This window comes from Ovis aries, chromosome 19 (assembly GCF_016772045.2).
Source record: "Ovis aries strain OAR_USU_Benz2616 breed Rambouillet chromosome 19, ARS-UI_Ramb_v3.0, whole genome shotgun sequence".
NCBI lineage: Eukaryota > Metazoa > Chordata > Mammalia > Artiodactyla > Bovidae > Ovis > Ovis aries.
In genome coordinates, this window is record NC_056072.1 from 11905815 (window position 1) to 11920591 (window position 14777).

A 14777-nucleotide genomic window follows, 5' to 3' on the forward strand; every position below is an offset into this window, starting at 1 on the left:
CGCCTTTGCGTATGCCGGGCCTCCTTCCTCATGACCTTTGCCGTGGGCAGAGCTCCTCACGCTGGCTCCCGGCAGTTGACTTCTCCCCGCCATGGGACACTCCTGAAAGCAGCGTGAGCTGTATTTACGTTCAGCCTTATTCCTTTAGTATTTCCAGCATGCCGGGCACAGCACCTCTGAGTTGCATTCTTGAGTGAACATGGGCTTGTTGTGCACTCCATCGGCTTGACTTCAGTGTGTGTTTTGGTCTATGAGGAACACGCATAAATGAGTTGTTGGGGGATGTTACCTAGGTTGTGCAATTCCGTAAACCTTGCTCTAAACTGCACCCTGACCAACCGCTTGCACTAACTTCCAGGACAGCTAGTTAGACATCACTCCTTTGGGTGGGTCTTCCCCGCACCCCTGTCGTAGGTCATGGTGGTGGGGCCTCCCTGCATGTTAGGCAGCAGATGGCCTGAGTCATTGGGCTGTGCCACGTGGGTAGGAGCTGGGAAAGGCGGAAGCGAATCCTCTACGGCTCCCGTCCCTCTATCTTATCTGGGCTCTGGCGGGGCCTGCCCAAGCTGGCGGTTTGGGTCTGGAAGGGAGGCCTCTTAGAGGACGGGCGGGCCTGGGAGGACCAGGGGCTGCACAGCATGCTGTTGTGGGATCGTGTCATTTTATTGGAGGCCATTAAGGAAACAGATGCTCACTTTTTCTTTTGCAGAAAACAGATAATGGCTCTTAGGCCAAGTGGAAGGAAATCTGAACAGGTTTCCTAGCAGTGCTATTTCATCATCACAGCCAGCCCACACGGGCGACCGCGTTGTCTCCAGCTCTGGCTGCCTCGTTGTGTAGAGACCTTTCCAACGTGTTAGACTTGATGACACACTCAGGAGTTGTGTGTTTGATGGCAGACCCGAGTGTGCAGAGCTCTGAGCAGACGGTGTTTACATTTACCTAATGTAATTATAAAAATGAGCTGCAGTCTAGGTGACACTGGAGATAGCGATCCTGATGTGGTCTGTCTGGCTGCTGCTTGAAAGGCTATGTGTTTAGCTCCCTAGTGAATTTGCTAAACTGAGGCCACATTTTTATTTCTGGGAGTTCCTAAGCTGGCAGTTTTGAGTATTAAATGTTAGCACCGAAAGTTCTGATTATGAGACAGAGAAGGCGACGGCTTTTCTTGTCCATTGAAACACCCAGGACTCACTCCTGGCATTCCTTTGTCCTACAAAGAGAGCAGAGAATGGGAGTCCTGGTATTCGGGGTGACCTTATTTTAAAGATGGTCAGAATCTACCTGTTAAATGCTCATCTTCTCTGAGAATCTGTCTTGGTTTATTATTATCTTTGGCAGTTGAATTGAAATCCACTGGGATGGGGTGGAGTAGCTTGTTAACTGCATTTTTGGTATTGCATCTGGAAGTCTTTTCAGGAAATATTTGGGACTTGCTTCCCTGGTGGCTCAGATGGTAAAGAATCCACCTCAATGTGGGAGACCTGGGTTGGGAGGAGGGCATGGCAACCCACTTCATTATTCTTGCCTGGAGAGTCCCATAGACAGAGGAGCCTGGTGGGCTACAGTCCACGGGGTCTCAAGGAGTCGGACACAACTGAGTGACTAAGCACAGCACTGTGCAAATTGGGCTTCCCAGCTGCCATTAGTGGTAAAGAACCCGCCTGCCAGTGCAGGAGACACGAGAGACCTGGGTTCAATCCCTCGGTCGCGTGGCAACCCACTCCAGTACTCTTGCTTGGAGAATCCCATGGGCAGAGGAGCCTGGCGGGCTGCAGTCCGAGGGGTCGCAAAGAGTCAGACACGACTGAAGGGACTTAGCATGCACGCGCAGTGCACATTAGCATTGCTGATACGGCTGCTTTGTTCCTAGGTGATCGGCGAGGACAACGTGGCAGTGCCCTCCCACCTGTACAAGGTGATCCTGGCACGCAGAAGCGCGGGCTCTGCCGAGCCCCTGGCCCTCGGGGCCTTCGTGGTGCCCAACAAGGCCATTGGCTTCCAGCCCCAGTTGAGTGAGTTCCAGGTGAGCCTGCAGGACCTGGAGAAGCTGTCGGGGCTGGTGTTTTTCCCACATCTGGATAGAACTAGTGACATCAGGAACATCTGCTCGGTGGACACCTGTAAGCTCCTGGACTTCCGGGAGTTCACCCTGTACCTGAGCACAAGAAAGGTAGAGGGGGCCCGATCGGTAGTCAGACTGGAAAAGGTCATGGAAAATCTTCGGAACGCAGGCATCGAGCCCGACGAGTACTTCATGACTCGCTACGAGAAGAAACTGGAGGAACTCCGAGCTCGGGAGCAGTCGGGCGTCCTGGAGGAGAAGCCCTCCTAGTTCTCCTCTCAGGAGCGTGACGTGGTCTGCAAGGAAGCGGGTGTGGCCTCTTCTGGACTCTGTGTTTTAGCAACTCTGTTCTTAAAATGGTGGAATCCTAAATTTCAGACCAAATTTCTCCCCAAAAGGTGAAAGATGTCAAATTTTTCAGTTGGTGCAGTATTTGACACGGGAAGTGACTATATAAGGAAGCTGTTAGCACCTGCAGACCACGGGCTGGTCCTGTGTCAGGCTAAAGGAGGGCTGTGTCTGCTGGGTGTGTTCCTTCCGAGGTATTGGATGTGAAGCTGTTATATTTTCTGTCTCCAAGTCGCACAGGGTCTTTGTATCTGCTCAGCCTTCTTGAAGCCCAGCGTTATTTATATGTTTTCGTTAACTAAGACGTGAGTTGGTCTAACACCTCTTGAGCTGGTCTAACGCCTCTATGCATTATCCTGACCGCATGCCTTGTCTATTTCTTTCTTGTTGCTCCTCTCATGGACCCGCTGTTTCCCCTCTTCCATCACGTAGAAGCCCCCAGCGCCTGCATTTTCTGCTCACTTCGTGGGTGGTGTATACAAAGCTCAGTGTTTTCCATGTATTATCCTACAACTACCCTCTGAGGGAAATGGCACTGTCCTCGTTTTACCCATGAGGAAGCTGAGGCTTGGAGAGCTTAAGTGTTTTGCCCAAAGTTCACCTTCCGAAAGAAGTAATCCACGAGGAACGAGGCACCCAACGTGGGGTATGTTGAAGTCATCTCTGACACAGAGGCTTTCGGCTCAGAAAGACGTTCTTCCGCGGGTGTCTGTGAGCCTGGGGCCCGCTTGGTGAGAGGGTCTGGTTTCTTGCCTGCCATCCAGCCAAAGAGACTTGAATGTCCTCCAGCTTGAACCCTCCTTAGTGCTTTGGGAAGAAATAGTCACAGTGATTGAATGAGAGAGGTCAGTGCTTTCTGGGGTTTATCAGAGCCCTACTTGCCTTCAGAAATGCGGTTCTTCTATTGACTGGCTGGTGCCAGATCCATGTGTGTGTTGCTTTCCAGGTGGGCCTTTTGTCCCAGAGGTTGAGGAACCTAAGAAGGGTCTGCGCTCGCAGAGTCACCAGCTTCTGACCTGCTCACCTTTATGCTTGCTTCTCTACGTGGATGGCAGAGGGCAGGTGGTTGGGCCAAAGACAGCCAGCCCTAGGGGAAGCAGTGGCTCTGTTTCTGGGCCGAGTCTCTAGTTTGGGATTTACGTGGGATCCTTCTGTGGGCTGTCATAAGCGTAGGCAGTAAAATATCTTGAAATAGCATACAGGCGCTTGTCTGACTGTGTCCCATCACTGCTGTCTTTCCAAGCAGTGTTACCAGAACAGTTTTCGTGGTGTTGATGTGTTTATCTCCAGCGGAAACGCCAAGACATTAAGATAAAGGCATGAGGGATTTCCCTGGTGGTTGAGTGGTTAAGGATCTGCCTGCCAGTGCAGGGGACACGAACTCAACCCCTGGTCTTGGAAGACGCCACATGCCTTGGAGCAGCTAGGCCCGTGCACACCACAGCGCGAGCCTGAGTGCCCGGAGCCCGTGCTCTGCAAGGAGAGGCCCCGCCGCGAGCAGCCTGCACACGGCAACGAAGAGCAGCCCCCTCACCGCAGCAGAGACTCAGCGCAGCCCAAGATAAAGGAAAAGATGAAGGTAAGACGGTAATGGTAGATCTTATTCTGCTTTATTTGGGTAAAAAAGAAAGAAGTTGGGAGGGAAGGTCAGAATACTCCAGCCTGATTAATACCGGCCTCTCTTAATACACTGTTCCCCGTTAGGTTGTGCCTGTCTTTTCTCAGGGAGAAAGAGCTAAAGTGTCACTGTGAAACCAAAAAAAAAAAAAATCTGTTACTTTCTCTCCTTATCGGAGAGGTGTTTCTGGGTGTTTCTGCAGGAGCCCGAGGGCAGCTCTGGGGCAGAGCGCCTGCTGCCCGTCTTCAGGGGCGAGCCCCCGTCCGATGCCCCCTGGGCCCGTCACTGTGCTGTCCTCCCACGGGAATTTCCATCAGACGTGGGGTTATTCCCCTGCCATTCTCGCTTCTGTGTCTTCACCTGGATGGCAGAGAGTCTTGATTTTTAGATCTGTCAAGTGTTCTAACATGTTTTAGAACGTAATTAGAAAATTAGTCATTAGAAAACGTGTTAGAAAATGCTGGTTTCCACAAAACCTGGTTGTTGTGGAAAATAGAAGTAGCTACTCATACTAAATATATATATATATATATAAATAAATTGTGCTGTCTCCCAGTCCTCATTACTGTATATAAAAGTTGTGTTGGTATACCACACGTGATGCCTGAATTGTTGTCTCCACACTTCCAGTAAGAGTCCCTCCAAGACAAACTTTGAAATGTAAGCACTGTGTAGACAGAGCTCAGAACGTTCCTCTGAACCAGATCACTTCTGCCTCCCCACTTGGGATGTCTGAGAACTGGGACTCAGATGCAGCAGAGCCCCAGGCCAGGCGTGTCCACCTCACCACTGCCCTGAGCCGATCCCCGTCCAGCCCTCCTCGGTCCTGTGAGGTTTTTGGGCTCCTGTACCTGGGACTCTGCCTTCTGCCCCGATACACCCAGGGAGCCCCTGGTGCTGCTGGGGGAGAAGGACCAGGCTGGGGGCTCTGCTGCTGAGAGCCCCCCGGGGGTGAGGGGCTCGCTAATCTCTCCACTCACAGCGACATCTTCATTTCGAGGCTTCAGGCTCTCTGGTCTGTGGACTGAGACTGTGTCACCAGTATCGTGGGGCAAGGGGGACCTCACCCAAGTGGCCAAGGTAGGATGGGCGTGCGAGCCCCTTAAACACCTGCCAGCGCTTCCGGCCTCGGGCCTCGATCTTCCAGCTGGAAACCTCCGTCCCTCCTTCAGGACTTAGACTGGAGCCCAGCAGGAGAGGCAGTCTGCTCTGGAGGGAGCGGCTCCCTACGGGGCCGGGCGCAGCCTGCTGCAGGAGTGACCGTGAGTACCCACGGGCTCCCTGGCCTCATCCTCCTGAGCCCATGTCTGTCTGTCACTGGTGTCAGCATGGTGCACCTCGAATTTCCCGCCAGCAGCCTGTCCCGACCCAGGGCCTGCCGTGTGTTGCCTGCTCACTCCCACACCCACCTTGTCTGCCCTTCCCCTTCATGGGCCCTCGGTCTCCTCCTCGCACCTCTGATTGATTCTGGTGGAGCTGGTGAGGGTGGCCTCGTATCAGCTGCGCAACTCCTGCTCTTGCCGCTTCCAGCCTCCATCTGGCCCGCTGTGCTGGATGTTGTCATGGAGACGACCCATCACCGGATGCCATAGGCCCCCCACCTCTGGGGACCAACCCTTAGGTCAGAGGGCTGGCTGGACGCCTTGCACTGTGCATAATTTGGGGCAAGGGAGATTGCATGCTTGGTTGGTGGTTGGATGGGCTTCTTTTTCGTGTTCCTAAACTTTACTGGTCTGCCCTGAAACCACGTCACCTTTAGGGATCGCTGTGACGTAATGCATTTGAGTTAATTTCAAGCCTTCAGAGAAGCTGCAAGTACAGTGACTGTCCTCTCCCTCGATACTGTGTCTTCTTTGCATTCTTTTCTTGAACCATTTTAAATTGTATTAAAAAAATAAGTTGTAGACACAGGACTTTGTCTTTTTTAATTGAAGCATAGTTGATTTACAGTGTTGCATTAATTTGTATTATACAGCTGAGTAATTCCATTACATATATATTTTTTTTCTATTATAGTTCATCATAGATACTTAATACAGTTCTCTGTGCTGTGCGGTAGGATTTGTTTATCCATTCTGTGTATAATAGCTTACATCTACTAACCCCAGTCTCCTCCCCGCTGGCAGCCACAGGTCTGTTCCCCACGGCCGTGAGTCGTTTCTGTCTCATAGGCAGGCTTTTTTGTGTTGTACTTCAGATTCCACAAACAAATGATATCGTGTGGTGTTTGTTTTCTCATTCTGATGTATTTCGCTTAGGATAATCATCTCTGGTTGCGTCCACGGTGCTGCTAGTGTTGTTTTGTTCTTTTTTTATGTCTGAGCAGGCCTCTCGGTAGAAGCACCACATCTTCTTTGCCCCTTGCTCTGCTGATGGACATGTAGGTTGCTTCTGTGTCTTGCCTGTTGTGAATAGTGCTGAATGGTACACCGGGGTGCGTGTATCATTTCAAAGTTTGGTTTTCTCTGGGTAGGGTGTGCCTTTGGTTTTGCCAGCGAGTGTTTGACGCACATGGCAAGCGCGTCTTCATTTTGATTCCGTCTGACAGCCTCCTAGGGAAGTTTCTGGCAGACTGGTCCATCTGTGAACCTGCAAATAAGGGAAAGAGAACCAACACCATGTGGTCACATGTGGTCACAGTATTCTGTAGGTGGAGAAAATTGGTTGAAACTGTTTTGAAATTCCAAAACTGATCCTTTTCCGCATGTAAAATTAGAGAAAACTGGCTTGATAAAAATACTTTTTTTCAGAACACTGACCCTGAGAGAACAAAAATATTCTTAGCAGAAAACTCGAAGTAAACTCTTGCCATGCCTTTGAAGTACAAACACAGCCCACTTCGCCTGGGACTTCAGCCCTGAGTTTTAATTGGTAGAACTTCAAGTCAAAGGGAGGAAAGAAAGAGGGAAGAAGAAGGATCCTTTTAAAGTCAAACGTGCAAATTTGACTATTGTGACTGTTATTCATAAACTGATAAATTTAGGTGCAGTGACTGAAGTCAAGAAATTCAAAAAGATTTTTAAAAAATGAGATCTCTGTTTGGATGTATTTATGTCTAGAGTATGTGTCTGAATAATGTTGCTGAAGTTAATTTGTACATGAGCTCTATTTAATTGGCTTAAAGAAAAGTGTTTACAAATGAAATCTGCAATTACCTACTTTTGCAAGAGGGAAACTAAGGATAGTTGTGTTCATGAGACTCATGTCTTATACCACTTTGAAAAAAGAAATTGTAGTTTGAAAAAATGCCTGTTTTTAGAGGTTACAGAATATGTTCTTAAGTTTGCTGATACCAATATGACAGTTGACAGTTGCTTGCTTCTTTGTTCTCACTAGAGAGTAAGGAGTTTTTTTAGGGGTTGAAAATTATGATATTAAAGCTACTAAAATGGGAAGGGAACCATTTTGGTGTTTAAAGCATGTACGAGATACATCACATTACCAGCTAAAGAAGGTATAAGGCTGGAGATATTTTTGTTGAGGGAAAAATATGATGATGATAATTTTGTCCTACAAGTTGGTGGTTGTTTCTGGATGGGAAAAGTAAGGGAAGAATTAGTACAAATCCAGAAAGTGATAAAAAGGGTTGTGAAAAAAAGTACCTCAAGAAAAGAGCTTTTTCTGTGTTGTTAAGACTGCTCTCCATTATAGCATGGAAATGGTTTACTCCCAAGTCAGGGAATTTAAAATTAATAAACAGTAGCTGTAAATTAAAAAATCAGGGCCGTGGGAAATCCAAGAGGGCCACTCGGCTTCTCCTGGCTCCCCGACAAACCTCATCTTCACCCGAGGGGTTATAGCTTTTCATCCTGCAGGGCCGATCCTGCCACAGTGGGGTCTCACACTTGGAGTATAGTTTCCGCAAGTTCCAGTGACCAACACACTCACTTCACAGGACAGATCATACAGTCCTTAAAACCATCACAAACTTTTTGAAATGATCAGTCAGTAGCATTCTCAGTCATCAGGCAAGGTCACAAAACGAATGGGAAAATTGGACTCAAACAGAACCAAGATTAATTATATGAGATTAAGTCAGCTGCTCAATATGGTGGTGATTTTTACGACTTGTCTGACCTAATTCTGGCTAGTAATCTTTGTTTTTCAGATATGGAAAAGCTCCTTTTTTTCTTGTGATTTACAACAATATGGTAATATACACCTATAGGTAAAATTAAAATATTTTTGTTTTGTCTCTACCTGGTTTCTCCAGAAACTGGAGGACATCTTAGGTTCCGAGCAACCTTATCAGGTGAATGGAAAAGACTCCCTTGTCATGTGTAGGAATGTAGAGATTATTGGGACCTGGAAAAAAGAACAAATGTACTCAGTCTATAGATATCACAGGTAGACTCTGAAGGCAAGCTACTGGCATGGTTTTCCTGGCCTTGAGAGGCCTTCAGAAGTTCAGTGAGAGATTCCTACTGAAAAGTTCCAGTGCAGCCAATTTTAAAGAGCCTAGGGACTTACCTGGTGGTCCGGTGGTTAAGACTGTGTGCTTCCAACGCAGGAAGCATGGGTTCAGTCCCTGGTCAGGGGACTAAGATGTCACAAGCCACACAGTGTGGCATAATAAGTAAATACAAGCCTATATAAACAGTTCAGTTTGTATAAGTAATCAGGCCAAGGTTAATGAAACCAGACTTACTTTGAACAAGTCAGCCTTAATTAGTTTGGGTTTAGTTAAAAGATAATCTAGAGAGAAAAAGATTATATTTCAGTTGTATACATGTGTTGATATTGCAGTTCTGTGTTTACTGAGGCTTTGTATTTATTATCTACATCCAAAATGGCTCTTTATTGCTATGTTATATTAGTACACAGTTCATTGGAACTAGTAAAAGGGTGTTTTAAGCTTGTTTCCAAAGCCAGTCACAGTCCCCTCTCTCTGGATGAAGATCAGATGCCGTGTGACCTACAGCTCAGGGATTATGTGCACTGGAAAAGACCCGACTGAAAGGACTAGGCCCAAGCAAAGGACCCCGATCAGGCACTCTTAACTAGCGTATACAACAGAAACGAAGGAAGCTGACTTGAGTTTGTACTTTGCACTTAAGAAGGGCCTCTCCACTTGACTACAGAAAAGCTTGCTGACCCCAAATGACACCCACACCAAGGTGAAAAGAGGACAACAGCGGTGGAAAAACAGCTGACCTAAACATCTGAACCAGGCCTGTAAGAACCATCCAGCTCACTCAGTCGCACTGTTCACCAAATGTCTGTCTCCCTATCAAAATGGAAACTGACTGTTTTACTTCTGACCCCGATATTCAGGATGGAAAAACACTCTCTAGTGAAGATGCCGCAGAGTATAACTGTTCATGACGTGCCAGTGCTTGTTTTCTGTTTATTGCCAAAAGCGTGCGTGCACTGCCTGTGTGACAATTAAGTGCAAGTGATAAACTGGATAGCCTACAGAGCATTTCCCAATAGCATAGCTCTGAGCTTGTTTGTGATATCTGATTTGTTCTCCCCCAAAGTGGAGAACTAGGCAGGAAAAAAAAAAAAAGAGGCTTAGCACCAAGGGACATAAAGGGACCCAGAGCAGGCAACTGAGCCAGCCTGGCAGCGTTGGAGAAATGTATTGATTTATCAGTGGTGTTTATGGAAACATCTGCAATTGAATGGGGAACATGGTGAAAGACATTTTCACATGTTGAGGTATGGGGAAATCATTCTGGCTTGCACAGGATTGAATTTGAACTTTGGGCTGATGAAGACAGCCTGTTTGTGGCCTGTTAAATATGCGTTGTACATCTGCTTTAGCCATTTAAAAAACTTACATTAAAAAATTAAAATGAAATAACTGTGGTTCAGACATCCAAAGTGGGAACTAGGTGGCCATAATGGACATGGGTTCAGACACGTTTCTATACTCCTGGAAACTTTATCAGACTTAAGGATATCATCAGCCATTTTCAAAACAATATATCCATTGCCAAATACAACCTTATGGTCTCAAAGTCTTAGAATCATGAAACCTTGCTCCTACTTTAAAAACAGTAATAACAAACGAGAAAGCTCAAGCTGCTGTGTGTGCAAGCTACCGTGTGTGCAAGCTACCGTGTGTGTCGTGCTCAGTTGTGTCCCACTCTTTGTGACCCCTCGGATGGTAACCTGCCAGGTTCCTCTGTCCATGGAATTTTCCAGGCAAGAATACTGTGGTGGGTTGCCATTTCTTTCCCCAGGAGATCTTCGAACCTGCAGCTCCTGCATTAGCAGTCAGAGTCTTTACTGCTGCGCCACCTGGGAAGCCCCAGCTCAAGCTATAGCCTCCTAGGAAAAGGCGACTTGGTTACTAAAATAGGTAAAAAGGAAACACTTCAAAAGTGTTACTTTCTTGTTTGACAACTAAAATAGGAGGGCTCTTTTGAAAAACATGCAGAGGTGTATTTTAACCATTGTCTTCATGGTATTGTTGTAGTCATCCAGTCGCTAAGTCATGTCCGAGTCTTTGTGACCCCGTCAGCTGCAGCATGCCAGACTCCTCTGTCTTTCTACCGTCTCTTGGAGTTTGCTTAAATTCACGTCCACTGAACCAGTGATATTCTCTAACCATCTAATTTTCTGTTGATATCTTCTCCTTTTGCCTTCAATCTTTGCCAGCATCAGGGTCTTTTCCAGTGAATCAGCTCTATGCATCAGGTCCTTCCAGTGAATACTCAGGGTTGATTTCTTATAGGACTGACTGGTTTGATTGCCTTGCATTTCAAGGAACTCTCAAGAGTCTTCTCCAGCACCACAATTCGAAAGCATCAGTTCTTCGGTGCTTGGCCTTCTTTATGGTCTCACTCTCACATCGTACGTGACTACCGGAAAAATCGTAGCTTTGACTATATGGACCTTTGTCAGCAAAGTGATATCTCTGGTTTTTCAGTATGCTATCTAGGTTTGTCATAGCTTACCTTCCAAGGAGCAAACATCTTTTAATTTCATGGCTGCAGTCACTGTCTGCAGTGATCTTCATTGTAATACATCCAGTACTTTCCAAATGCTTTTCTAGGTGCTATGGCAAAGCAATTTAAAAGAGAGGTAATGTTTTATTAACACAAAATAGTGATGCTGAGCTTGGAAATCAAGATTATTTCCAACTCTGTGTCCATTCCCTATATTGGGCAGGATTATTCCCCTCTTCCAACAACACAAGAGAAGACTCTACACATGGACATCGCCAGATGGCCAACACTGAAATTAGAGTGATTATATTCTTTGCAGCCAAAGATGGAGAAGCTCTATATAGTCGGCAAAAACAAGACTGGGAGCTGACTGTGGCTCAGATCATGAACTCCTTATTGCCAAATTCAGACTGAAGTTGAAGAAAGTGGGGAAAACCACTAGACCATTCAGGTATGACCTAAATCAAATCCCTTATGACTATACAGTGAAGTGAAAAATAGATTTAAGGGACTAGATCTGATAGATAGACAGAGTGCCTGATGAACTATGGACGGAGGTTCGTGACATTGTACAAGAGACAGGAATTAAGACAGCCCCCAAGAAAAAGAAATGCAAAAAAGCAAAATGGCTGTCTGAGAAGGCCTTACAAATAGCTGTGAAAAGAAGAAAAGCAAAAAGCAAAGGAGAAAAGGAAAGATATACCCATTTGAATGCAGAGTTCCAAAGAATAGCCAGGAGAGATAAGAAAGCCTTCCTCAGCGATCAGTGAATTCTCCAAGCCAGGCTTTAGCAATACGTGAACTGTGAACTTCCAGATATTCAAGCTGATTTTAGAAAAGGCAGAGGAATCAGAGATCAAATTGCCAACATCCACTGGATCATCGAAAAAACAAGAGAGTTCCAGAGAAACATCTATTTCTGCTTTATTGACTATGTCAAAGCCTTTGACTGTGTGGATCACAATAAACTGGAAAATTCTGAAAGAGATAGGAATACCAGACTACCTGACCTTCCTGTTGAGAAACCTGTATGCAGGTCAGGAAGCAACAGTTAGAACTGGACATGGAACAACAGAGTGGTTCCAAATAAGAAAAGGAGCATGTCAAGGCTCTGTATTGTCACCCTGCTTATTTAACTTATATGCAGAGTACATCATGAGAAATGCTGGGCTGGAGGAAGCACAAGTTGGAATCAAGATTGACGGGAGAAATATCAATAACTTCAGATATGCAGATGACACCACCCTTATGGCAGAAAGTGAAGAGGAGCTAAAAGCCTCTTGATGAAAGTGAAAGAGGAGAGTGAAAAAGTTGGCTTAAAGCTCAACATTCAGAAAACGAAGATCATGGCATCCGGTCCCATCACTTCATGGGAAATAAGTGGGGAAACAGTGCCAGACTTTATTTTTTTGGGCTCCAAAATCACTGCAGATGGTGACTGCAGCTATGAAATTAAAAGACGCTTACTCCTTGGAAGGAAAGTTATGACCAACCTAGGTAGCATATTAAAAAGCAGAAACATTACTTTGCCAACAAAAGTCCACTACTCAAGGCTATGGTTTTTCCAGTGGTTGTGTATAGATGTGAGAGTTGGACTGTGAAGAAAGCTGAGCGCTGAAGAATTGATGCTTTTGAACTGTGGTGTTGGAAAAGACACTCGAGAGTCCCTTGGACTGCAAGGAGATCCAACCAGTCCATCCTAAAGGAGATCAGTCCTGAGTGTTCATTGGAAGGACTAATGTTGAAGCTGAAACTCCAATACTTTGGCCACCTGATGCAAAGAACTGACTCACTGGAAAAGACCCTGATGCTGGGAAAGATTGAAGGTGGGAGGAGAAGGGGACGACAGAAGATGAGATGGTTGGATGCTAACTAATCCGAGACTTGTCTGTGAGCTGTTCACGCCTGCTCCGTGGACGGTATAAAACTGCCTGCCCCCTCCAGTGTAGATCATACGGTCTTGAGGACATGAGCCCACTGTGGCCCCCTTAGCCTGGCAAAGCAATAAACGCTGCTCCTTTGTGCCTCACCCAATACTCTTGTCTTCTCTTTTCCATTCCATATGAGTGAGTGGATGCTAGGTTTCAACAACAGTATGTTCATTTAGAAATTGTCTAAGTCGCGGCAAAAGCATGATTTCTCTCTGTTTCCTGGCTAAGTAATAGTTCGTACATACATGTAATTATTTTTTTCTGTGGAAGGACAGTTCATTTACATTGTTGTGTTTGAGTGGAAACAACTTGATTCAGTTATGTATACACGTGTTTCTTTTTTCGATTGTTCTCCCATATGGCTTAGGACAGAGTGTTGAGTAGAAGTTCCTGTCCTGCCCAGTAATGCCTGATTCATTATCCATTCTGTCATCTATACATACATTCATGTATATGTATTAATGTATAGTATATATATGACACTAATATATGTGTTTTAATCCCAACCTAGTAAGTTCTCTCTATCCAGATATGTATTGGTCTGTCTCTATTTACATCTGTATCTGAGTCGCTGTCTATAGATTTATCTATATATCTGTATTTATATCTCTGTATATTAGTACCTATATCTTTCTACCCAACTGTGTTTCCAATTGTCCAGCTATCTGTTTATATCTTTCTATATAGATATCTATAGATCTATATCTCTGTGTTCAGCTATCAGCTTTTCTATATTTGCATCTCTGTCAGTCTCTCCAGCTATCCACAGATCTCTCTATGTATCTGTGTTGTTGTTTCGTTGCTGAGCTGTGTCTGACTCTTTTGCGACCCTGTGGACTGTAGCCCGCCAGGCTCCTCTGTCCTTGGGATTTCCCTGGCAAGAGTGCTGGAGTGGGTTGCCATTTCCTTCTCCTATATTTTTATCTATATCTTTCCTTCCAGCTATCCCTGCTCTCTCTCTCTGTTTATACACACACACACCCAGCTAGCTAGATATCTGTGTCAATCTATACGTTTAATTCTATCTACTGAATGCATATCTGTTAATGCAGATTAATACGCTGGAAGGGCTTTGGCACGTTGCCTGTCTCCGCCTCTCCTGGTGCTGGCGTGCCAGTTCTGGCCGCCTGCTTTCCAGTCGCCTCACCATCCTCTCGTGGCCGTGTCAGCCGAGTCCTTTGGCAGGACCTAGCATGTGTGTGTGGGTGAAGGGTACCGGCAAAGAGATGATGACTCTCAACCCTTGGCCCTCTGTGTTCCCTCTCTCTGCACTCTACACTCAGGATCCCAGCTTTGCCTGGGGCTCAGCGTGCCCCACTTCCCAGGAGGAGGCATCAAGAAATGTCGCCATCTTTGGGAGCCACTGTTGGAAAGCCATTGCCTCAGGGGATCTCCTGGGCCAAGGCCTGCGGGGTTCTAAATGATGCCGGCCCTAGATAAACCACCTGAGGTTGCTAAGACAAAAAGAACAACAACAGGGCTGAACTGCACAAGCCAAGTGCCATCAAGAGGGAAATGTTCCTGACACTTAAAAATCAGCAGGAAAAAAAAATCGCTGGAGATTTGTCAGCATCATTACCCCTTAGAGAAATGGAAACCAAAGCTGCAGTGAGGTCTCCTCTAGCACTGGTCAGCATGCAGTCTCGAAATGGTAAGGGGTCAAGCGGGGGGAGGACGAGAGGGAACCCCCATTTCCCAGTAGACTAAAGGCAGATGGCTAAAAGCCACTCGAAAACACAATACGTTGCATCATTTCAGAACTCAAAAGACAGCTAACCACGGGGTCCTGGAATACCTTTCTGGGGACTACATCTGGAGAAAACAATCCTTCCTACAGACACGTGCACCCCAACGTGGCTTGCACCGCCACTGATAGTAACCAAGGGGCAGAAAAGCAAAAATGTCCATCACGCACGTGA

At 46.3% G+C, this 14777-nt stretch overlaps 1 protein-coding gene across 9 annotated transcripts in view; it reads left to right on the top strand.

Annotated features, from left to right (window-relative positions):
- Positions 1–12956, top strand: part of EXOG (exo/endonuclease G) — a 30159-nt gene extending 17203 nt beyond the window's left edge. Inside the window, exons 6-9 of one of the 9 annotated variants that reach the window (XR_009597338.1) lie at positions 1874–3992; positions 5032–5111; positions 5204–5293; positions 11151–12956. Coding sequence is in view for 1 of the 9 variants with exons in the window: in XM_004018229.5 (XP_004018278.2) it covers positions 1874–2335 (462 nt within the window). In the remaining 8 variants the exon portion in view is untranslated. Of the gene's footprint in view, positions 1–1873; positions 9835–11150 lie in introns of those variants that run through there. The other 8 variants (XR_009597336.1, XR_009597337.1, XR_009597335.1 and 5 more) reach the window with 8 other exon arrangements.
- The last annotated feature ends 1821 nt before the right edge of the window (positions 12957–14777 follow it).